This window comes from Aspergillus pseudodeflectus, assembly GCF_044049435.1.
Source record: "Aspergillus pseudodeflectus strain CBS 756.74 chromosome Unknown BJX68scaffold_3, whole genome shotgun sequence".
NCBI classification, from domain to species: Eukaryota; Fungi; Ascomycota; class Eurotiomycetes; order Eurotiales; family Aspergillaceae; genus Aspergillus; species Aspergillus pseudodeflectus.
Genome location: NW_027263779.1, coordinates 634,855 through 656,594, shown reverse-complemented (window position 1 = coordinate 656,594; position 21,740 = coordinate 634,855). Strand labels below are relative to the sequence as shown.

Here is a 21,740-nt window from a genome sequence, read left to right as displayed (position 1 = left end):
AGCGGGTAATCAAACTTTCTCCTCAAACCTCGACCTCCGCCTCAACGCCTCCCCAAACCGATAAAGCAAATGAACCCCCACCGCACAAACAACTGTCAACCCCGCCAAAATACTACAACCCACCCCAACCCCCAGGTTCACATAAAGCGGCCTCGAAAACATAACAGCGCCGCAGGCAAACGCACTGCGCGTAAAGTCCGTAGCCGCAAAGACGCTTGCCGCATAGTGCGGATAGCACGCGGGCACGTACAGAAAGACACACTGCATTAGGATGAAGACACATGCTGGGTAGATGGCGATTCCGATTGTAGGCACGATCCAGTGGATGGAGGGGCGCGAAGCCCAGCCGAAGAGGAGCAGGGCGAGCGGGGGGCCGATGCAAGCGTATAGGGCTGGGACTAGCACTTTCTCGTGGTCTGAGGCGGGAGTGTTGTTTTCTTTGTCTTGGTTTTGGGCAGTTGACGGTGCGTTTCTGCGATGGTGGATATAGTATAGATTGTAGATCGCGAAGGAGAGGATTGATCCGACCACGATTGCCAGGAACGCCAGTCCCATTTCGCCCAAGTTGAACCCGTATATGTCTTGATAGACGATTGGGAACGCTTCGAAGAAGGAGTAGAAGATGCCGTAGGTGAGGGAGGTGTAGCAGTTCAAGAACAAGATCGCCGGGTCCAGGAGTGTTATTCTCGAGGGGATGAGCAGGGATTCACGGACAACAACAGAGAAAGAAGTATCCCCTTGTAGAACATCAGCCTTCGTCCGGTACTTGCGTGTTCCAGCTTTGTCCCTCCTCGCAAGGTGTCGGGCGCGCCGGTGTAGAATGGTAGCAGAGCTCGTCTCAGGGAGCAGTAGGAGAAGAATGAGGACTGGGGCGGAGGCGATCAGAATCTCCCACATGGAGAACCGCCAGCCAAGAACTGGGATTGCAAATCCAGCCACTAGCACGCCGAGAGGGGGTGCGCAGAAGACACACAACACCCAGGTTGCCATTGCGTGAGGTAACATCTCAGTCGAGTAAATGTCCGCAATCGAGGCGCCACCGGTCGCCAGGCAAGGGCTGCCGAAGAATCCTTGGAGGAAGCGAAGGAAGTAAAAGCTAACGGCAGATGGGGCTAAGGCAGTAGGTATGCATATAGCGCAGTAGAGGACGAAGGACACGACATATGGGAGATTGCGGCCGATCCGAGGAATCTCACTGAGGGGACTGAAGAACATGGGCCCGGCACCATAGCCTAGGCTGGAGAGACGGTGAGTACAAAGATCGCAGAAAATAATAAACAAAGCTTGTGACTTACACGTAAAGAGATAGTCCCAGAGAAGCCTCAGCCTCGCCAACCTCGAATTCTTCAGCAAAAGCACCTTCGCTAGGAGTGTAAATCGCGGCGGCCATGTACACCACAAAGCTGTAGGCTCCGATGACCCCAAGCACAAATGCTTTCCTCCCTTGAGACCAGTTATGAGGGTTCTCCTTGTCATCCGCGGAATACCAGTCCACGCGAATACTGGTATCATCGTGGAATGGTACGGGGTTCTCGTCAATTGCCTCTCCGCCAAACGAATTCTCTTCCGGGTATGTCAACCAAGATGGTTTATCGAATAGACGACCAGTGTGTCCGAGTAAGCTATCGCGTACCCAGTGAGAACGCATTGAGTTAACAGGAATCTCTCTCTCGCGACAAGGAACCCAAGATGCCCGGTAAAAGTATAGCCGCGATAGACTTGCGATATGTCAAGCGTCTGGTCTGAAAACTGGTTGACGACAACAATGTTTGACGTGGTTCACATTTAAAGGAAAGTATTGCTGTTATTAGTCCAATGGGCTCGATTTGTCTGTTTTCTGTTGATTATCAGCTGAACACCTCTCCATGGAGGTGTTGTTGGAGACGGTTGGAGGTGGTATCTCCACCACCTCCAAGAAGAACTAGTCGGCGGCAGATCCACTTGAACCATCTATTGGGACAATAAACCTCTGCTAGCAAGAACTCTTAATGGTATGTCATAAATAAGTGACAAATGATTGATATTGTATCTGTTTCAAACTACAAATGCTTACGCGACTAAACTGCGCAATCGAGGCCAGGAGGCACACCTAACCATCTTGATTTAGCCCGTGCCCAGCATGTAGAATTCTTGTTTATTTTGCATTCTCGGCTGCAACAACCTGGTAGGTCAGGCGCTTAGAAATTAGTTTCCAGCTCCTGTTGCTAGCGGGATAACCGTATATGGCCCCGTACGACTGTGACACTCTGTGCATATACTCCTGGCTAAGCACAGCCCCAACCGTAAAGAGATCTGGAGGCAATAGGGGAAAATAGACATATGTTGACCATCCCTCAGGCTCCAGGCTTGGCCTTTTCCTATCAGGTCAATAGAGAACTACTTATCCAAAGTAGACTAGTACTATCTAGGACCCCGACAAGATGCCGCACAGCAAACACATTGAACACGCTGCTCAAACAAATCGCCAGAGATTTAACTAGCCTTGGCAACAGTATCAGTACATATACTCCGCACTTGTGATTGGACTCGGGAGACGGTCAGGCCATCTGGTGGTGGCTGAGGGCTGCCAAGCGCACCGCCCATAAAAGACGCTTCTTCGGTCTTGATATATAGCTTCATGTGTAGCTTCTTCTTCCCACTCTGGGCAGTATTTACTTCATTTCAACCTTCTGATCTTTCCAAGATTACAGCCATGTCCGACGGTTCCGAGCAACAAACCTTCCCATTCATGCAGTTCCCTCTCGAGATCCGCCGCATGATCTGGAAAGAATGCCTCCCTCGCCGCGTTATCGAATTTGAAAGGCGCACACATAACCGGGCCACTGTATGTCAGCGCAAGCGCACAACATCAACAAACCTAAAGATCCCCGCCCTGGCGCACGTCTGCAGCGAGTCCCGCGCCGTGGTTCTGGAATCTGGAGGGAGCTGGACAACCCTCGAGTTCGACAAGACGGGGTGGCTGAATCCGGACCGCGACGTGATATTCCAGCACTGGAAACGCAAGGACGGAACTCACGCAGAAGGAGTGCACTTCCGTGACTGGGACGATATGATCTCGGCGAATAGAAAGTCAGCAATCCCCAACGTATTGCAGTTCCGCGGTCGGTGCCAGGGCATGGGGGTTACCGCAGACAATTTCTGCGTATTCTATCCGTCGCTGAACAATCGGCCAGAGGAAACGCCATGGCAGAAGGGGGCAAGCTGGCTGATTTACCACTTTGACAATTATCGGACGACCGATGAATGGCTGGTTAGCATGGACATGTGCATTATCCATGCATCCCCGGAGGCGGGGCGACGGTCTGGGCTCTTTGGGTTGATGGGGGATGCACCGGTGCAGCTGGTTGATGTCGCCGATGTGGAACGGATCGCGCTATTCCGACAGCTGTGGGCATCCGCCTGTCCCGAAGACCTGGAGGCAGAGTGTTTCTTTGCGTCTGTCAAGGGACTCCCCAAGAGGGTGCACAGGTGGCGAGAAAAGGTCGAAGCAGTCTGGGTGTATAACGACTGGTTCAAAGCCTACCAAAAAAGATTCAAACATGTCTCGAACCCAAAGGAGATCTGGCTCGGACCTCGACATAGACGCAAAGGTGGACGCTGCAATCAATTGCGTCCTGAATATCTATCCACATCTCGTGACCGTTGGCGACGATACTATGATGATTATGATCTAAGTTATGACGTCGATCTCGACCAGTTCTCGCTGAACAGAGGCCATTCATTTGTCCGTGAGAGTCTCGCTACGATGCCGCGACTGCTTCCCAAGATTATGTTTCGTCACTGTACGGATAATTGTCATCTTCCCAACTCTGGCAGAAGCAGCCATCGTGCCGTCAAGGGAGGAGGTCAAGATGCTGCCAGTCAGCAAAAGGGATAAGGGAATTAGCAGTAAAATAGCCTTAATGAGCCGCCAAGTCCTGTAATCGGTATATACAATAATCAAGAGGTTTAGCGTAATGACGACCACTGAGAATGGGCAAGCAGCATATATATATTGGGCGCGTTTACGATATTAGAATTTTCCTGCCCCCTTCACATAGCAGTAATGACGTTTAAAGGACTCCCAGCCTCTCCCAATACTGTGATCCAGGTATAGCCAACACGTACCATAATCTCTGATCAGTGTTGTGGCCTACCCGCTCGTTCAAACTGTGGTATGTCTGGAGTGTCTGAGAATCGTTTTAGACCCACTTTACCTGGCTCCCTAATGGCCACTTATGTTGCTACAACCATGAACCCCATCATCAATCAAAGCCCGGCTAGCTCAATCGGCAGAGCGTGAGACTCTTAATCTCAAGGTTGCGGGTTCAACCCCCGCGTTGGGCTTCATTTTTTTTTCTTTTCCTTTCATATTTTTTTTTTTTTCGCCATCTAAATGAATATTTTCGATGTTGGGACGGACAGGCAGTCTTCGCTTTCAGAGGATAGAGCGTCCTCAGCGCTCGGCTAAAATATCAACCAATTATAGGCAGTGAGAGATACAATGTTGAAACAGGCACATTTCATTAATATATCGGGAGCATTGCAGATATACCCAAGCCGAATACATGGTTTGAATGGCGTGTTTCAATAACTGCCCCCCCCATACAACTTGGTCATAAGCACCAAATTGGCAATATCCCGTGCCTTGTAGCTAGGTGTAAGCTTGGTCTGGGCACTTCCGAAGCAGGGTTGGCATGCACCGCACGGCCTTTTATCCAACCTACAAAGTATAAACCAGCTTCCCTCCACTGACCTTATTCGCCCTAAGCTCATCCATCCCCTTAAGAACCCCTTCAAACCCATTGCCCCCCCGATTAACAAACGTCTTGGGCGCCCTGAGCTTCCCTTGCTCAAGAAGCTGCCTCGCAACCTCCCAGACCTTCTGCGCAAACTCAAACTCATCCGGCTGGGGCGGAACCTCCTCATACCTCCTGAACCGCTCTCCAAAGATCGAATACGCAAGCGACATGTACGGCCCGTCGACCTTCGGGTTAATGGCGAGGACCTCCTCCTTGTTCACGGGCATGATGGACGCGTACTTGCCGCCGTCGGTGCTGAGTGCGTTTGCGATTATGCTCCCTCCGCTTCCCGTGCAGTCCCAGGCGAGCGTCAGGGCGTTGTTGGTGTATGTGCGGATGTCGGCTCCGGCTGTCGGAGACTTGTAGTCGTAGACTGCCTCGGCGCCGAGGGACTTGAGGTAGTCGAAGTTGTGTGGGGAGGAGGTTGCAATGACCTTGAGGCCGGACAGGCGGGCGAATTGGATGCCGTAGATACCTGTTGCGGTGCTGCCGCCGTGGATGAGGATGTATTGCGCATCGTTTTCTTTGGTGGATTCTGTTGGGAATGGGAGTTGGAGGGTTTTGTATAGTCCCTGGCCCTGTGTGATAGTGAGATGGTTGCCGACAAGAGGTATAAAGGTACACTTACGACTGTAGAAATGGACACGCCCAGTGTCGCGGCATCCTCGTCGCTAACGTTGTCTGGTATCTTGATCTGAACATCACCCTTGACAACAATGTAGTTGGCGAACGCTCCATTCTCAATTTGAGTGCGGTCACTAGGAACCCATATTAGCATATATTTGATAAAAGAAAATACAGAGCAATTCAATGTACCATCCATGAACCATCCCAGTAATGCGGTCGCCCTTCTTGAACGCCTTGGTAACCTTCGGTCCAACCTCCTCGACAACGCCAGCATAGTCGCAGCCAATCCTGGAACCGACTTCACCCATCCCGAGGTCAACACCTTTCCAGTCCGTGGGGTTTACGCCAACAGCATTGACTTTGACGAGGATGTACCCGTCGCGCAGCTTGGGGATGGGGACTTCCTGGATGGCGGCCTTGCCCTTTTCAACGTAGACGATTGCCTTTGTTGTCATGGTTGTGTATATTCCTAGGGTAATGCCGGTCGGATATAGGACTCTCAGTTTCAAGTTGATGATCAGAGTACACCTTTGCTAGGTACAAGATGTGCTGGGGCCTCTTTAACTATAGATTGGGGTTGATGATAAATCAAGCCTGGATGATCAAGAAGATCGCCCCCAACTTGGGACGGCCGAAGCCTTAACTCCGAAGTCAATTTGTCATCACTCTGTTGCCGATATGCCGAGTTTCAACTCACAGAAAGGTGAGGTCCCTAGGGACTACTAGGTACCCATTGGTTGCCGGACGCAAGGCTGAGTCGGCGGCGGGAGTTTTTCACCTTAGCAAATGGCATCGCGAACGCGCATACTAACTCGGCCACCAGTTGGATCGAGGTCGTCTTGAACCGGGAGGCTCAATCGAAGTGAAGCTTCAACAGATCACTGAGTGAAACTAGTGTAGCTGTTTGCCTGGCGAGTCCTAAAAACAAAGGGAATGATTATAGCCGGTCTGATCAGTACTCGGTACTGAAACTGAAGGTAAGGGCGAGCCGGGGCGTACATCGTCGCTCAATTCCATCTTGTAACCGTGCAAGCTATCAAAGACAAGAGTTGAGTAACTTCTTGTTTGCCCTTAAGCTCTCCGGTACGAGAGAGAAGTGCGTGTTCATGTTCTGGTAGGAGGCAATGGAATCATTCCACACCAATCTCGCTGTGCCGGGCGGGGAAGATTGGGATCCGGGTCTTGAGTGATGGCAGCAGCGTAACAGGAGTCGCGATTGAGAGAAGTCGTCGTCAAGGAGAAGGTTTCCAACCTAAAGCATGAATGTCAGTAATGATTGACAAAATAGCACAGGAATTTTCCATTGGCCTGCTCGACCACGACCAGGCCACTTAGGGGGTTAGGAGGCATGCGGTGAACTCACCCCAGTTGTACTAGGCATTGCTTGCCCTGCTTGGTTGCTCGATCTACCCGGTAGTAGTCTCTGATCGAGTGAAGTACGGCAGAGATGACATTTCAACCGGAGTGACCCACATGGTTAGGAAGGAGCGACCGAGGTAGCGACGCCTGCGGTCGAAATAAGGAAAGAATGACTGCGAGGGGGCACAATTGAGGAAGGCACGACTGAGGACAGTACAATTGAGGGAGGCACGATTGAGAATGGTATGCCTCAGGAACGAACAACAAAGAAACGTGCAACCAGACAAGACCACAAGAAGCGTCTCGCCTAGAGGGAAGGACTATGATCAACCCCCCAATAGCCCCGTCCTGACCTTCAAAAAAAAAAAGCTCTCGGCCCATCGTCCGCCAAACACATGAGCTGCTGGGCAGACGAGGACAAGTCGAGTCGACCACGAAACATTGGCGACACGCCTGACTCGAGCGGTGGCAAAGTGCGGTCCACGGTGCTGATTGTACCTTTCCATTTCACCCGTAGCCAAGGCCCGGTCTCAAGAGGAAGGCGCCGTGTTGATCCTCCTCGACGGTGCTTGTCTTGTCTTGACGGTCTGGGATGTCTCAGCCGGATCTGTCGGTGTACACGGAACGCCACTCCCATTAGAATCTAGAACGCCGTAGGGGGTTCTGTTCGGCGCGCCAGGGCAATGTTCGGCTCCCTGCAGCAGGTCGATAGGAAGAATTCAGTGATATTGTGGTAATTTGAAGCAGTGTGGGTCACCGACTTCAGACGATGGAGAGTGGCCGTTCCATTCAGCGAGTCTATCAATGATCTGCGCCCTGAGACATCAGTGGCGGCTGGGTATCTTAGAGGTCAGGAGGCAAAATATCGAAAATACCAGGTCAATAATTCGATTATTTTGTCAAAGGTTTCCTGGATAGATCACAAATAGACTTGAGGGAGTATCCACGTTCTATCAATATGCCATATGGATATGGAATGGAGATCTATGGAGCCCGTTCATCAGGATAGGAACTATCAACGACAAGACATCGAGGCCTCAGATACGTCTATATTTCCACGTGCGCGAGAATAGGGCTACTGCCTAGTAGAATCACTCACGGGACCAGGCCCAACCAGTCCTGAGTCCAGTCCACTGCCACTCCATCGACTATGCCACCGTAGCACTCGCTGTAGACTTTCCCAAGACTGAAGAAACCCAGCCAAGCGCAGCCAGCGTAGGCTACTTGACAAGTGACACCGCCGAGAGATTAAAGGCTGAACCCAAGGAATATCGGATGTCCGCCGTGTCTCGCGTAGTCGTGCGAGGCTCGCGAGGAAAAGTGACTCGGGATCCTCCCGAGTGCATGTCTCGCCTCTTGTGAGATGGCAGATGGGCATGCTGAAGCGGCTTGGAGTTGGATGTCTATACGTAGTATACAAAGCCATATAAGTACCTTAGAAATAAATCCGACTTGCCGTGTCTCAAGAATTTCATACCCTGCAGATCGACAGCTCAGCGATGCTTGGTATAAACATTCGCGTAAAATGTCTGTGTCCGGTCTAGCAAGTGGCAGTATCGGAGTAACGATTCGCCAGGCGACAAGCCCCAGGGCCCGAGACGTGCATGTACGGTACTAGTAGTCTGTCTATATCTGACGCAGCCCTGGTGCAGGTGTACGACCCGCCGGGCCGTTCTGGAAAAGGCTAATCACGTCGCCAAGGAGGACGGTTGGTTTATGCACGGAAATGCAGACCCGTTTCCTCCGTTTATACCCATTGGCCCAGTATTACCCAGCGCTTCCGGCTGCCGGGGGGTGTCCTCCGGCGTTCCGCGAGCGAGGGGCAGGTACCCTGGTCACTTAGTAGTGTACTACAGAGTAGTAAGGACTGCTACGATTTGGCGAGACTCGAGAGGCGAACCGCAGTATGCGACTGGACCGATGGTTTGCTTCCGCATTCAACCGGCGAGGCGATAGATGCAGACCGTACGATCCGGACGCAAATGCGACTTATTGGATTAGATGTCTGCTGACCAAATAAAATGTCAATAAGTCGAGATAACGCCCGCGCACCAGCCCACCCGTCATATGGCATAAGTTCATAACTAACGGTGCCGCAGCGAAGCACGTGTCAAAAGCCATGCCGGAGGCCCGGAGTAGGCAAACAAACAGGAGGGATTATGACAGACAGGGACTCGGGTCGGGCGTTGGGATGTATTCTATTCCTGGCTGAACCCTGCAATGCATGCGCAATGCGCATGCGAATTGCGAACTGCGAGAGTAGTTTCAGGGTGCGACATCCCTGTGTCGACGATAAGATGGGAGACGTTGATGGATGGATAGCGCACAGCCTCAGCCCCGGGGGCGCTAAGGCAGTGAGTCGCTTAAATTGGGATTTGGGCGTTAGGAGCCGGCCGGAGGGGAGCCCGGTGGTGGTGCCTTTTACCTCGTCAGTCCGTTCACCAGCAGTTCGGTTGGGAGATGATGGTGGTTGTTTGCCATGCCTGACAGACTGGGGGCCAAGTATTGCGGTATGGGAACAAGAGTTTGCCATGGAAAAGAAAGATGGAGATTGGGGATGTCATGACAGGCGGAGAAACATGGAACGGCTCCGCGATACGGAGGACGGAGGCCCTCATTTTCAAGAGATGCAGGGAAACAACCAATGAGAAGAAAGCAGGCTGGCTAGTTTCTTAGTCAGTCGTTTAGTCAGTTCTGACTGTGCAGGACATGGTCTGGAATATGCGCCAACCGCAGGGAAAATGGGAAAATCTGGGACCGCAATTTCAGCAGCCAGTCGTCAATTATTGCCAGACAAGGAGAATGAGCTAAGAGTATGTACATGGTATGGTCTGGTATGATGGAATGAGATTCGTTTTCTTCTAGTAGTCAGAACAATCATTATTATCCCTGGATCGCTAAAGCAACAAACAAGAAGCCAAGAGTCAACAAGCAAAGAACGCAGGGATTAAGCGACTAGGAAGACGAGGAAGACGAGGAGCTGTGGGGCGTCTCAGTCGGTACCAGCAACGCGTGCAGACACCCCAACAATTCGTCCAGCGGCGCATCCAGCGGCGCAGCCTCTGTCGCAGGCGAAGCAGGGGACGGAGAAGATGAACCACCAGAAGGCGCGGGTGACGGCGTCGACGGCAAGGACGAATCACTCGCAAGCAGGCTGGACAGCGACTGCAGCCCGTTTGGCCGTTGCAGCAGCATCACCATGAGGCGCCACCGCTTGCGCAGATCCTGTATCTCCCCCGTCAGGGCCTCCTTCTCCTGGAGGATCCGCGTCACCTCCTCAGACTTTTGGCGAAACCCCTCGGACAGCTCTTGGCACTTTGCCTCGAGTTCGGCCGCCCGCTGCTCGAGTGTTTGCTGTCGCTCCTCTTTGCGCTCGCGGAATCGTCGCTGCGCCTCGCGGTTCTGCATGCGTCGCTTGACCTGGATGCGATTAGTTTTCGAGTTGGTACGGTGAGGTGATGTAGTGCGCAACGTACACTCTGGAATTTATGTTTCTGGTTCGTCGCGTCCATGGGATATGAAATTGAGCTCTGGTTCTCTTGCGAATCCGAGTCGGACGCGGTGGGCGTGACGGGCGGCGAAATGGCGGTGTTGGGGGGAAAAGTGGAGTTGAGGTTGACCATCTGATAGACCCCAGGCGGCGACTGCAGGTTAGGGTCGACGGATCGAGGGATCGAGGCGTCAAAGGTGGGAGGGAGCTCAAAGTCTGGGTATCCTGCCATCTGGTTCTGCGCAAGTCAGCGCGACACCACAGGCATTTGTTGCGACCAGGCGAGGGCGCACTCACCATTCCGCTACGCATCATGGGCATCTCCCCATTCTTGTTGTAGGGCATCCCCATCGGTGCTGGGTAGGCGCTGGGGCTCTGGGAGTTCCAGTACGAGTAGTCCTCCATTGCGCGTGTGTAGCTGACTTGAGAGCGAGCTGAGAGTTGAATTGGCTATGTCTGGAGTCCTGTTCTCGCGACCGTGTAGCGTGTTCGATGTTGATGTAATCTCATCGAGGAGGCACACACGCGCAATATATACAACGGTGCACAGGTTGGTCAGTTTTATCAATCTCGCCCTCTGACTACACACCCCGGTAAAATGGATTAAAATCTAGAATATTGGGTCCCCCGACCAACGAGAGCAAAAAAAGATGGCACCAGAGTTGGTATAGCGTGAATTCCTTCAGTTACAAGCTCCTCCAACGGAGATCCTAGGGGTCTTTGGGATCCCTAGTCGCCAGCCACGGCCGACTATTGATGGAGTCCCATGGAGCAGGCCATCGTCGACGTGAGGCAGCGCGAGGTCGGCAGACAGGCCAATTAATCGAAGGAAGGATGAGGTTTCCCCTTGCGGGTTAGAGGACAAAGCAACGTGGGCTCGTGGGACCGTGCCTGGCCATGCAACGAGCGGTTATTTGCTGTGGAAATCATATTATTATTGCCAGGGGGGGGGGTTAAAAGTCAGATGAGACAGCATCGAACCGCCAAACAAGCCATGGTCGAGGGAGTCGATGACACTGACATTAGTTTAAATTGATTAGAGCCAACTCTGGAGCCCCCGCCGATCTCCTGGAATTGCAATGCCAGCCAATCACAGCCACGTCAGGATCACCCTGATTGGGCTTAGTCGCTCTCTTTGGTTGCAGGCGACCAATGGGTGGGCCTGGTTCAACTCTAATCTGCGAAAATAGAACGGTGCAGCCTGCAGCGACTGCTGAAGAGAGTTCTGGCCACGATAACGAGTGGAGCTTGGCCGAACTTGGTCAAAACTGGGAGATGCTGCATGGAAACTAATTCCATTAGGACCCGACGCTGGCATTGGCGGGATATCGTGGGTTGTTCCCACTTCTGCAGCGCCCCTCCTCCCATTATTGCTGCAAAAATCTCAGACACGTTATGCCGCCGGATGCGCCAAGCTCCTTGCAGCGATCGCCTGTCAGCCCAATGCGAGTCTATCCCACCGGCAACATCCTGCCGGTGGGAGAACGGTGACCCGCAGGATAAGCAGCCAGTCGGTGAGGCGAATCGATCCCGGGGGTGAGGGATGAGCTCAGGTCCCTGTCAGCTTGACAATGGATGATGATTGCTGAATGAGCCTCGAAGTTTACCGTCTTCCGGACGCCGGACAACGGAGGGGAATCATAGCGCCAACCGAGTTTTGGCGAAGCTAGGAATGCTCCATGGTGTAGCATGGGTGCAGATATCATCACGATAGTGCGGAATTGGTGGTCTGATGGTGAATCTCGCGCTTCGCACCTTTGCACAAAATGACACACCCATAGACTGCTGGACAACTTGCGACTATACCGGATCTGTACAGTTCTAAGTTGATGGTGATTGGCTACGCCTTCAACCTCTGTGCAAAACAGAGCTATTCCATTTCTGGTCATGCTCCCCTCGTCTCTTGTTCGTTGCTGCGAGGCCCAGAGGTCATAACCTGAGACCGACTTCATAAGTTCAGCGTCTTCCCCCAGGAAAAAGAACGAGGACGACTATTCTCTTCTCCTCAGTCTGCCTCTATCAACTGTGGCCACGAGAAAAGCCCATACTCGTCGAATTCCACCCGCCAAAATGCCGCCAATTTCGAGCCCCGAACCGGCCAATCCCCTGCTGATCACCAAGTGACATGTGAACTAATCCACTCCAACACCTCGACCACGGGCCGGAAATGCTACATCTCTCCAGAGAGTCAAAGCCTTGTCCGCCCGCTAATTTTAGACGAAATCGCAGAAAGGACCTTCCCTCCTCGACACGGTTCGGATAACCTCCGATGCACTCTCAACAATGGAACGCTCCTCGCATCCCTGACCTGGAACTCGATGCGCGCTAAAATGGTGCAACCAGGCAAACGGTTCCATGACTGGGCCAGTGGGTTTTTTTGCATTTCCGGACTTTGTGGATGCGGGGTCGTTCTTTGTCGTGATTCTCGATCTTGACTCCTCGATCTGATCTGTCGTCGACTTTCCACACACTGAAGCGAAAGATCTCCACGATCAACATCAGTGATGAACCACAACCTCGACTCCAAATACTGGTCTACCCAAATCTCGGATTTCCGACACATGTCTCGCCCGGTTTCAGAGGAAGTCCCATTCGGCTGCTGGGGGTGCGTCTCCTAGTGGCCAGCAGGGGAGGAGCCCCGAACGTTAGGCTAAACCATCCTTCGCAATTCGCACGGTGAAACTAGTCCGCTAGCATTTGTTGATTCGGGCCGCGATAAACGAAAGTCGACCATGCTGCTTTGGGGTTGTGGATTCCCCGCTGCCATTGGTCAACCCTCCTCCACTGCTTTTAGCGCTTGGGGATGCGATCGAGGCGTGCAGAGTGAGATCGAGGGCCTGAGGTCAGGAATAACGGGCCCTTTTTTGACGCCTGAGCGATCGGGCTCTTGTACCGCCGGAGACCCATTGTTGCCTTGGATTTGGATGCAGTCAAACCTGCCATTTTCACGAGGAGAGCAAGTACGCAGCAAAATCTCGAGATCAACATGCCGACTGTATCGGAATCGTCGTCTCTCTCGTCGAGGCTCTCCTCGCCGTCTTGGACTTCCACGCCATCATCCAGCTCGTCAAGGTCGAGTCCGTCGGACGACCTGGCAGTCCCCTTGAATCTGCCCTACAGATCGACCCAAACCGCCGCGCAACAGTCGACATTCCTCTTCATCGACTCACAAGCCGACCACGCGACCAACAAGAAGCTCCGGACCCAAAAGCAGGGCTTCCTCCTTAAAAACTACCACCGCCGCAAGAAGCAGGCGTCCATCCAGCGGCTCAAGGCGCCCTCTAAGGCAGCCGGAGGTGCCCCCAGTAACCGTCTCCAGATTGGATACTCGAGCAACGAGCAGTTGATTTCGCAGGATACGGACTCTACTAGAGAGAATAAGAACGATGGATGGGTCGATGAACGCGAGATTTCGAACTCGTCTTCGAACCCGAGTGCCCTGCGGTCGGAGATGTGGTCGCTCAAGGCGTTCCTCAGCCAGGGCTACGTCGATCCTTTCGCTGCGTCCGCGGTGAAGATGACGGACTCGATGAATCTGTACTTCCATCACTGTACGCTATATACTTCTTTCCACCTGGAACAGGCAGCGCTGACTCTAGTCCAGTCAGAATCCACACAATCGCAGCATGCTACCCCCTCGACGCTACACGGATGAGCCAGTGGTGGTGGCAAAAGGCCATCACGCAGCCAGCCCTCCTACAGGCTCTCTTGTTCCTAACGGCCGGTCATCAGGCCACACTGGAGTCTACCAACGGCGTTTCGTCTCGCGTGATCCAAAAGTCAATGCGAGATATGCTTCATTTGCGCGGCGACACGCTCAAAACCCTGAATAATATCATGATGGATCCTGTTAGGGCGGTTGCCGAGTCTACGACACTGGTTGTTGCGTCCCTTGTTGCTATCGAGGCATGTATTTTGACACATCCATAGCAACCCTCGCCATGTCTTCTCGGTCGGTGGTAATGGATCGCTAATACCCTTTTAGGCCGTCGATGCAAACGTGGAAGCCCACGAGGCGCACATGAAGGGCCTCCGAAGGCTCGTCTCCCTGATGGGCGGACTCGACACACTGGACCACATGACGCTTTCCAAGATCTACCAGTAGCCCTCCCCCCACCTCTTACACCCTGATAGGTACTAACAAATGATTTTCAGGAGCGACGTCAAAAGCGCCGCTCTCTACAACACGCGCCCCGTCTTCCCCATCTCCGCGCGCTGGCGCAGCGAAATCCTCCAAGACAGCCGCCTCTTCCTCACCCACGACGAACTCGACACCTCGAAAGACCTCGACGCCCTCGGAACCTCCTTTTTCAGCGCCGCGTGGTATCCAACCCTTGAGCCAAGCATGAAAACCTTCATCCAGGTCATGCAGCGCCTAATCGCCTACTACGAAAACGCACAACGGCACCCGTCCTCCGTAATGCCCACAGACAACGACCTCTTCCTCGTTATGGAACACCAGCTCCTCTCCGCCTGCTACGCTACAACCGATCCAACGGATATCAACGAGCCCCTGCGCCAGACCCTCATCGTCTACCTGAACCTGCGCGTCTGGCACTTCCAGTCGTTCCCCTTTATGCAGTATATGGTTGAAGCCTTGCGCACGGCGCTCGTGGTCCCGCTCGCGCATCTACAGGCCCAGACGCCCGAGCTGCTCTTTTGGATGCTGGTCATTGGGAGTCTCGCGTCGCAGGGGTACAAGTGTCATCGGTGGTTCGTTAACGCGTTGAGCGATGTCGTTGAGCGGTTGGGGCTAGGCGAGTGGGATGCCGCGAGGCGTGTGCTCGCTACGTACTTTTATACGGAGCAGGTCAGCGAGAAGAGGGCAGAGGAGGATCTGTGGAATGAGGTCCTGCTCAAGGCGTCTTGTGAGTTTCTTCCTTTCTTTCCTTTCTTCTCGTCCCATGAGCGTTTGAGTTGGAGCGGAGGGCTAACGTACCTGGTAGATTCGTACATTGCGCCGAGGCCAACGTGAGGGGGTAAAGATGGATTCCTGCGAGATGAGGAATCTCATCCTGGCAACCATGCTTTCTCCGGAGGGATCGAAAACTTCTGACGAAATCGTTTGGAAAAGACTCCGCGGATCGGTGGATGATTTTTCCGCCGAAGCATCTGGAAGAATGAATAGACACGAATCAGCGTTCACTGGGATTAGGGACAGGACAAGGCGTTTTTTATTATTATTATTTTTTTTTTCTTGGCAGAAGTACTTATGAGATTGGAATAACTGCGAGGAGATTTGACGAATTCAGATTGCGACTTTCTTTTCCTTACGTGATGCTGAGCCTCATGACCTGTACGCCTACGCCGTCCTCGTAGGAATCGGACTTGCACCGAGTATAGATAAGGATTGGTAAGTTCGTGACTGACTCCTGCCTATGCAACCAGGCTACTAAGTGGTGATGGTGCTACCCTAGGCTTGCACAAAACGGTCGAGATGGAGCCGCAGGATAAGGGAGCCGGTGGGATGGGGACAGACTGCCGTCACTGATGCACGCCTCGACAATCTCGAGTCGCCAGGCTAGCGAGAACGCCGCAGCTCGTAGTCCGCCTGCCTGTTCTTGAGACATTGTCGGCTCGCACCGACGCGTACATACCATCACCGTAAAGCCTCATGGGCCAAGAACCCAGAACAGTCGGTCCAGTCCCTGTGGGTCGCCATATGGCAGGTGTCACACCCCCTTCTCATTGCCCGTTGAACAACCTAATCTAAATCGGCCCCGCTGCCACGGTCCCGACAATCATATAAGCACCCGTCATGCATTTCTAATCATTCTGATCCTGCAGGAAGCATGGCAGCGGCGCATGGACCCATGCAAGCCTCGATGCTAACGCCTACGCACCTGCCACATGCCATGGCGTATGCACCATCTCGGGACCCGGCGTCTTGGGACTGCGGACGTCGGACGCCTTACGCCTGCCGCCATGGCCCTCGTTAACCGTTCTCCAACCGCTTCCGCAATGAGTGGAGCTTCCTGTCTGCTGTACGATAAGGTTCAACGGTCCCTGCCGAGATGGTTGCTAAGCGTTGACTGTGACGAAGCCAAGGATTACCGAGCATCTGGTTGTTGGGTTGGTGAGGTGCCAGACAACTGGGCCACCATGGGTCACATGTGACCTTCTGCTATTGCTATCTCTCGGCCGACCGCGGTGGAGGATGGCTTGGTATCGGGTGAGATTCTGCGATGGTTGCGTTGATGGTGTTGGGAATGTGAATCATGGCCAACCCGACAAGGTGGATACGGGGGCTGGTACAATGCATTGTCCTTCGAGAAGGGCACGACCAGGGCCCTCTTCCTGGACCCGAGCAGTGCATTCGAACCGTCTTCTAGAAGTTCTGTACTAATAGGAGCCTCCTCCACAAGGAGCCGTCGTTGGATTCCAAGCGCGAGGGTCATCCAATCGCTGATGGTGCGTCCCAACTAACAACAGAGTGCCGGATGACCGGAGGTGGAGTGGCATTCGTATGGTCGAATATGGTTGAGGGCTATGGACTCACCAGCGGAGGATACTGTTGTCATAAACGTGGGCATCTCGTCTCTAAGTTTTAGGAGGCTATCTAAATGTATAGAAACAAGTGCCTAGTTCGAGTGGCGTCGAGTGGTCGGTTGATGGCGATTCCCTTCCTCCTATTTATAACGCGTAGTTACAAGGCTAGCAGCGTCTTAATTTCCGGCGATGGTTCCGAAGCACTGAGCACAATGTTAATTATTTTGGACGTAGCCGATGTCTCCTACAACAAGTGCATCACCCCACTACCTTAAGACTTCTTGAGCTATACTTACCACCAATGGAGCCCTGTGTTAAATGTGCTCTCTTGAACCTTTCTTCAATGTTGCAACTGGATTAAAGGAAAACGGTCAGAGCCCATATATGCCCTCGATATTATCCTGCCTCTGACCCCAGGCAGGAATTCTACTATTCAGCGTTAGAGATAAATCTAGTCACACCAGCTTCAGGTATAGAGATGAATAGTAACTATTATTTGCTTGACAGGATGTACAATATGCCTGGTAAGATGCGCAAACATGGCCGCTCGCTTGTGACGCTGGAGGTGGAGCTCACTAAGGCAGCCAATGGCGAGTCAGGGCACTGATGCTTGCGAGGTATCGATAGTATCACCTGGTTTGTTCGCAGGGGATCCTTTGCTAGACGAGATAAGAAACGAGCACTGGAGACGGAGCCTTCCAGTGCAGTACCCAGGCACCCAGTAGGCATACACTACGGACTACATCCATGCATTGGGGAAGGATGAGGGGGCTTGGGGGCTGCTCTTACCGTGTCCATCCAAAGATCATTCACACCCTTCTCGTGTGATGGCCATGACATGAGTGATAGAGCTCTATGGATCCTAGTTGCCCCGTACCAGCGAGCTACTACGCGACCATCCAGGTCTATGTCTACATTGGCAACGAAGCTTCTCTAGATTATCACGCCCCGAAGACCGGGGGATGTCCCAGGGGGATCAGAGCCGGGCATGCTGGTTGTATTGTTCTCTTGATAGGTTCTCTCGCTACTCAACATGCCGGAGGATGTATAAAATCCCACCATCCCAGACATTGACTTGTTTCCAAACAGCGGAATAGCAACTCCCCACCCAGACCCCAGGGGTCGTTTACCATGAGAATACTGACTACTACTCCCGTGTCAGTCAGTATCGGCCCGTGGATCAGACAGAGTTTGGAACCCAGAAACCTGGAGAGACAAATACTTGCTTTAAGCGCCCAGTATGTACGTACCCGTATTGGGCCACAGTACGCCTGGAGATCAGACAACGACAACTGTTGCCTCCTCCTCGTCCTCCTCAGCGCGCATAGGGCGTTTATCTGCCGCAACACGGCGGGGCCATTCGCAGTCCGAGTGGCCGCCACAGCATTCACGAAACTGTTTGAAGCGGTTGGTGATGGTACTGGCATCGCAATCGTCGCCGAACCGGAAACGGCCGTTCTGCTGGCGGCAGCAGGATTCGGTGCGCATATTGTCCTTGCTGTTGTTGACAAAGCATTTGCAGGCGAGGCCTGGGGTGGAGAGCATGGCGGCGAGAGCTACAGTAGTAATGGTGATGAGCGCATTCTGGGGGTTTGAAAGTTGAGTGGAATAAGAAGTTGGGACTGGATGAGCTGAGTGATGATGGGTGGATTGGGGCTTTCGGTGTCGCTGGAACTGATGAAGAAGAGAGGCAATCATGGGGAAAGCAGCCCTATTTATGTCCCTCCTCTCTAGATCTGTTAGGCATGTTGTTGGCTCTAATAGGTCCGTGAATGTCTGACCACCTAGTTGAATGTTTGTAAAAGAGTCTTACACGGTGTCAGACTGTATATTAACAGATAGGAGCTAGCTGACGGCCAGATGCTGCGGGACATCTTGGTCATAGGCTCTCAATTGGTTTCTCGTCCGACCTGACATGCGGACTTTCCATAGAGAAGACAAGCTGTTTCCCTGCACTGATTGGTAGTTCAAAGTGACATTGTCTGAGCCGGATCCCTACTGCTCACCTCGCTTGCCCGTCCAATCATATAGTAGCAGAAATCTCACCGGGTTCGTCTTGCGAGTACGATCATCAAAACCCAAGGTTGCGCTCCTCACAGCTTTGACCATCTCTTCCATGTCTCAACGAGCCAATTGAAAAGTGTCTATGGCATGCACAAGTCTGTTTGATGAAACTATCAGCTCACCATGCGCCTTGGCCTTACATGCTGTGATCACAGTGATTATTAAGGGAAAATGCGCCTTACATGGGCTAATTGAATATGTAACATGCATAGGACAACATGGCATAATAATAGATAGCAAGGGTCACACTGCCTAACGTAAAAGAGGAATCAAAGAAGTCCCACTCCTTGATATTTCTCCTGATCGATGGACGAGTCCTATTATTTCAAGTCTGCTATGACCGTATAGAGGCACACTGCTTACTATGATAGATTTCCTAAGCTATCTAGTACATCTAGCCACCTGCATTCCACATAACTAAGCAGCCTGTTCACCAGAATGACGCCCTCCCACAGCCTCTCGAACTACAACAGTCGTCCCACCCACAGGAAGTGTGATGTTTGTTATACATTATTCCATGCCTACATGTTTCTGCGGTTTCAAACGTATCATGGCGCCGTACGCAAAGGCCGCAGCGCAGCGCAGTGCAGTGCAAGCGAGGCTTGAAGAGAGGTCGCACTGGGCTTATAGGAGGGCAGCGGGTAGGTGGGAGGCTGCGGGCACGGTATATAAGATCCATAATGGGGGTAGTGTGGAATAGGGGGCAACCGCATCTGGAAGATATTGATAGTTCTTGTGCTAGGAAACGGAGCAGAGGAACGTCTCTCTGCCCTGCAGGACCGTTCGCCAATGAGCGATTTGGAGGTTTTCACCTCTGTTTCCACCGGAGGTGTCCAATGTGTCCTAGTAGCCGGCTTCTCCGGGTCGTGAGGTGGCAGTAGGGCGACAGGTGGGGTAGGTTGCTGCGTCAGCTAGAGCTTACTATTGTGCTATGTGGTCAATCTTATGGTATGGACGTCATCGAGAATTACTACACTACGGTATGATAATAGGATTATTGTGAAAATTCGGATAAGGTGCTTCGGAATCTGGCTCATCAGACGGGGAGAACCGGCTGGATTCAGAGCGCAGCACGAGTGGGAACCCTGGCAGCAAAAAGGGTCAGGCTGTGCAGACTCTCCGAACCAATCAGACACCAACACAGCCCGCGCCAAGCATGAGTCATGATGAGTACCAGAGGCAGCTTGAAGTATATAGTTGCGCGGCGAGAATGCGACAAGTGGCCATGTAACAACAAGCTAATGCTTCAATTGCTTACATATACTCTGTCTCTACAACTACAACCACATCTCCCACTACACAATCAACAATGGACTACCCACTCCCAAAGGGAATGCACCTCATCCCTCGAGAAGGCCTCGACCTCCGCCCCGACACCGAAATCGACGCCGATCTCCAAACCCCACCACCGGTGACATCCGTCAAGAACATCTGGTTCTTCTGGCACGCAGGCTACACCTACATGCACCCGTACGCAAAGCGCACAGTCCGCGCGTACCATCGGCGCCTGACCAAAAGGGGCTGGACGATCCGAATAATAGACACGTCTCCAGACTCCAAATCAAACATCGCGAATTTCCTCGACGTCACGGATCCAACGCTCTTTCCTAAGGCGTTTCGCGAGGGCACGATCTCAGGCACTTATAAGCTCCAGCATACATCCGACCTCGTGCGCTGGCCGCTCCTCCTGAAATACGGCGGCGTGTATGCGGACGTCGGGATGATGCAGATCGGCGACCTGGATCGACTCTGGAATGCGACGATTGGGGATCTGGAGTCGCCCTGGGAGGTCCTCTCGTATAGTCCCACCGGCGACACGAAATACAGTCTGACGAATTACTTTCTCGCTTCGTTGCCCGGTAACCCGCTCTTTGCGCGGTGTCATGCGCTTCTTATGGCGCTTTGGGATTCCGATGGGGGCAAGACGAATACGGATGGGATGCATGCGAGTCCGTTGTTGAAGGGGGTGCCGCTTATGGGTGGGGAGAATACCATCACCGAAGAGGACGGGACGTTTATTGGGCCTGAGGAGGTTAGTCGCTTGCTTTCAGACTACATTATCCAGGGCCAGGCTATTACGGCCGTAATGGGGCTTGTTGATGAGGAGGATAACTGGGACGGACCGGCGTATAGCGCGGGACATGTCTACAATATCGAGTTCATGTCCGGGTCGCAGTATATCAACGAGTTTACGAATTGGGACGGGCAGTTGGCGTTTGACTTGATGTCGCTTCGGCTGCCGAAGAATGGCGAGAAAGAGAGTGCCCAGCAGCAGAGGGCCAGGGAGATTGTGGAGGCGTGTCTGACCCGGAGCTTTGGATTTAAGCTTGCGCATGGTCTGATTTTGAGGGTTAACAAGGTTACCCTTGGGTCACTTTGGAGAGATAATCCTGGAGCAGATGTGCTCGAGGGCACGTATGGGGCTTGGCTCAGATATGGGATGGTCTATTGGCAGCAGAACCACATCCCCAAGCGGGTTGAACTGCCTATTCTGGCCCCGACCAAGGTCGGGAGGTTACTAGAGGCATAGACACAGAAGTACTTTCGACAGCAATTATAGATTAGAGATTGGACGGTTGATAGTACTAGGCAGAAAATGAATATAACCTGATTCTTGAAACCGAGAAATGAGTTAGGAATAATCGCAGCGTCCAAGTGCTTGTCTCTTTTCTATTCCTGAAGTGCCAGTATGATAAATCTGGAGCATGTACTCTGGGCATCCTATCGATGAGAAAGTGCCATCTTACTTCGCAGCGGGTGAAATCTTTCAGCATCTCATTTGGAGAACCGGTTGTCCAGCTTCAAGCACAAAATAGAAACCGGAATACACACTTGGCCGTGGATCTAATATCATTTTGTGTTATCCATGTTGCCTATTCAGTTTCATATAAAAGGGGTGTCGGAGGTTCTATGTTACACGCCCCTCGCCT

The 21,740-nt window shown here is 52.6% G+C and overlaps 8 protein-coding genes and 1 non-coding gene across 9 annotated transcripts; 4 read left to right on the top strand and 5 right to left on the bottom strand.

Annotated features, from left to right (window-relative positions):
* Positions 1 to 9: 9 nt before the first annotated feature.
* BJX68DRAFT_276735 (MFS transporter) lies at positions 10 to 1,862 on the bottom strand (the record flags this gene model as incomplete). The annotated part of the gene is made up of 2 exons (XM_071048177.1): positions 1,296 to 1,862; positions 10 to 1,237 (listed from the first exon to the last, which is right to left on the bottom strand). Exons 1-2 carry the CDS (start codon positions 1,646 to 1,648, stop codon positions 10 to 12), a joined length of 1,581 nt encoding a protein of 526 aa, XP_070904342.1. The 5' UTR covers positions 1,649 to 1,862.
* A 751-nt stretch (positions 1,863 to 2,613) lies between these two features.
* BJX68DRAFT_226220 (2EXR domain-containing protein) lies at positions 2,614 to 4,099 on the top strand. Its single transcript, XM_071038474.1, has one exon. The coding sequence runs from the start codon at positions 2,618 to 2,620 to the stop codon at positions 3,875 to 3,877; it is 1,260 nt and encodes a 419-aa protein (XP_070904341.1). The 5' UTR covers positions 2,614 to 2,617; the 3' UTR covers positions 3,878 to 4,099.
* Positions 4,100 to 4,253: 154 nt separating this feature from the next.
* BJX68DRAFT_t17 lies at positions 4,254 to 4,326 on the top strand. The gene has a single exon. It is a non-coding gene; the product is annotated as a tRNA-Lys (tRNA).
* A 28-nt stretch (positions 4,327 to 4,354) lies between these two features.
* BJX68DRAFT_226216 (zinc-binding alcohol dehydrogenase family protein) lies at positions 4,355 to 5,932 on the bottom strand. Its single transcript, XM_071038473.1, has 3 exons — positions 5,598 to 5,932; positions 5,410 to 5,539; positions 4,355 to 5,359 (listed from the first exon to the last, which is right to left on the bottom strand). Exons 1-3 carry the CDS (start codon positions 5,861 to 5,863, stop codon positions 4,703 to 4,705), a joined length of 1,053 nt encoding a protein of 350 aa, XP_070904340.1. The 5' UTR covers positions 5,864 to 5,932; the 3' UTR covers positions 4,355 to 4,702.
* Positions 5,933 to 8,300: 2,368 nt separating this feature from the next.
* Positions 8,301 to 9,378, bottom strand: BJX68DRAFT_226213 (uncharacterized protein). Its single transcript, XM_071038472.1, has one exon. It carries the CDS (start codon positions 9,298 to 9,300, stop codon positions 8,878 to 8,880), a length of 423 nt encoding a protein of 140 aa, XP_070904339.1. The 5' UTR covers positions 9,301 to 9,378; the 3' UTR covers positions 8,301 to 8,877.
* A 148-nt stretch (positions 9,379 to 9,526) lies between these two features.
* Positions 9,527 to 10,906, bottom strand: BJX68DRAFT_115501 (uncharacterized protein). Its single transcript, XM_071035994.1, has 3 exons — positions 10,555 to 10,906; positions 10,244 to 10,495; positions 9,527 to 10,187 (listed from the first exon to the last, which is right to left on the bottom strand). Exons 1-3 carry the CDS (start codon positions 10,660 to 10,662, stop codon positions 9,723 to 9,725), a joined length of 825 nt encoding a protein of 274 aa, XP_070904338.1. The 5' UTR covers positions 10,663 to 10,906; the 3' UTR covers positions 9,527 to 9,722.
* A 2,337-nt stretch (positions 10,907 to 13,243) lies between these two features.
* BJX68DRAFT_252347 (uncharacterized protein) lies at positions 13,244 to 15,232 on the top strand (the record flags this gene model as incomplete). Its single annotated transcript, XM_071042547.1, has 4 exons — positions 13,244 to 13,808; positions 13,862 to 14,163; positions 14,243 to 14,358; positions 14,413 to 15,232. 4 exons carry the CDS (start codon positions 13,244 to 13,246, stop codon positions 15,230 to 15,232), a joined length of 1,803 nt encoding a protein of 600 aa, XP_070904337.1.
* Positions 15,233 to 15,296: 64 nt separating this feature from the next.
* BJX68DRAFT_226204 (uncharacterized protein) lies at positions 15,297 to 15,888 on the bottom strand. Its single transcript, XM_071038471.1, has 2 exons — positions 15,675 to 15,888; positions 15,297 to 15,610 (listed from the first exon to the last, which is right to left on the bottom strand). The coding sequence occupies exons 1-2, from the start codon at positions 15,855 to 15,857 to the stop codon at positions 15,560 to 15,562; spliced, it is 234 nt and encodes a 77-aa protein (XP_070904336.1). The 5' UTR covers positions 15,858 to 15,888; the 3' UTR covers positions 15,297 to 15,559.
* Positions 15,889 to 20,041: 4,153 nt separating this feature from the next.
* On the top strand, positions 20,042 to 21,430 carry BJX68DRAFT_226202 (uncharacterized protein). Its single transcript, XM_071038470.1, has one exon. It carries the CDS (start codon positions 20,120 to 20,122, stop codon positions 21,338 to 21,340), a length of 1,221 nt encoding a protein of 406 aa, XP_070904335.1. The 5' UTR covers positions 20,042 to 20,119; the 3' UTR covers positions 21,341 to 21,430.
* The last annotated feature ends 310 nt before the right edge of the window (positions 21,431 to 21,740 follow it).

Bases quoted from the DNA above. Each gene is read 5' to 3' on its own strand.
- BJX68DRAFT_226220 (XM_071038474.1), top strand. From the start codon at position 2,618: ATGTGTAGCTTCTTCTTCCCACTCTGGGCAGTATTTACTTCATTTCAA.
- BJX68DRAFT_226216 (XM_071038473.1), bottom strand. From the start codon at position 5,863: ATGACAACAAAGGCAATCGTCTACGTTGAAAAGGGCAAGGCCGCCATC. The intron at 5,540-5,597 runs GTACATTGAATT...ATGGGTTCCTAG, and splicing joins ACTGGGATGGTTCATGGATG to TGACCGCACTCAAATTGAGA. The intron at 5,360-5,409 runs GTAAGTGTACCT...ACTATCACACAG, and splicing joins GCGTGTCCATTTCTACAGTC to GGCCAGGGACTATACAAAAC.
- BJX68DRAFT_226213 (XM_071038472.1), bottom strand. From the start codon at position 9,300: ATGGCAAACTCTTGTTCCCATACCGCAATACTTGGCCCCCAGTCTGTC.
- BJX68DRAFT_115501 (XM_071035994.1), bottom strand. From the start codon at position 10,662: ATGGAGGACTACTCGTACTGGAACTCCCAGAGCCCCAGCGCCTACCCA. The intron at 10,496-10,554 runs GTGAGTGCGCCC...TGACTTGCGCAG, and splicing joins CCATGATGCGTAGCGGAATG to AACCAGATGGCAGGATACCC. The intron at 10,188-10,243 runs GTACGTTGCGCA...AATCGCATCCAG, and splicing joins AGAAACATAAATTCCAGAGT to GTCAAGCGACGCATGCAGAA.
- BJX68DRAFT_226204 (XM_071038471.1), bottom strand. From the start codon at position 15,857: ATGGTATGTACGCGTCGGTGCGAGCCGACAATGTCTCAAGAACAGGCA. The intron at 15,611-15,674 runs CTAGGGTAGCAC...TCACGAACTTAC, and splicing joins CTCGACCGTTTTGTGCAAGC to CAATCCTTATCTATACTCGG.
- BJX68DRAFT_226202 (XM_071038470.1), top strand. From the start codon at position 20,120: ATGGACTACCCACTCCCAAAGGGAATGCACCTCATCCCTCGAGAAGGC.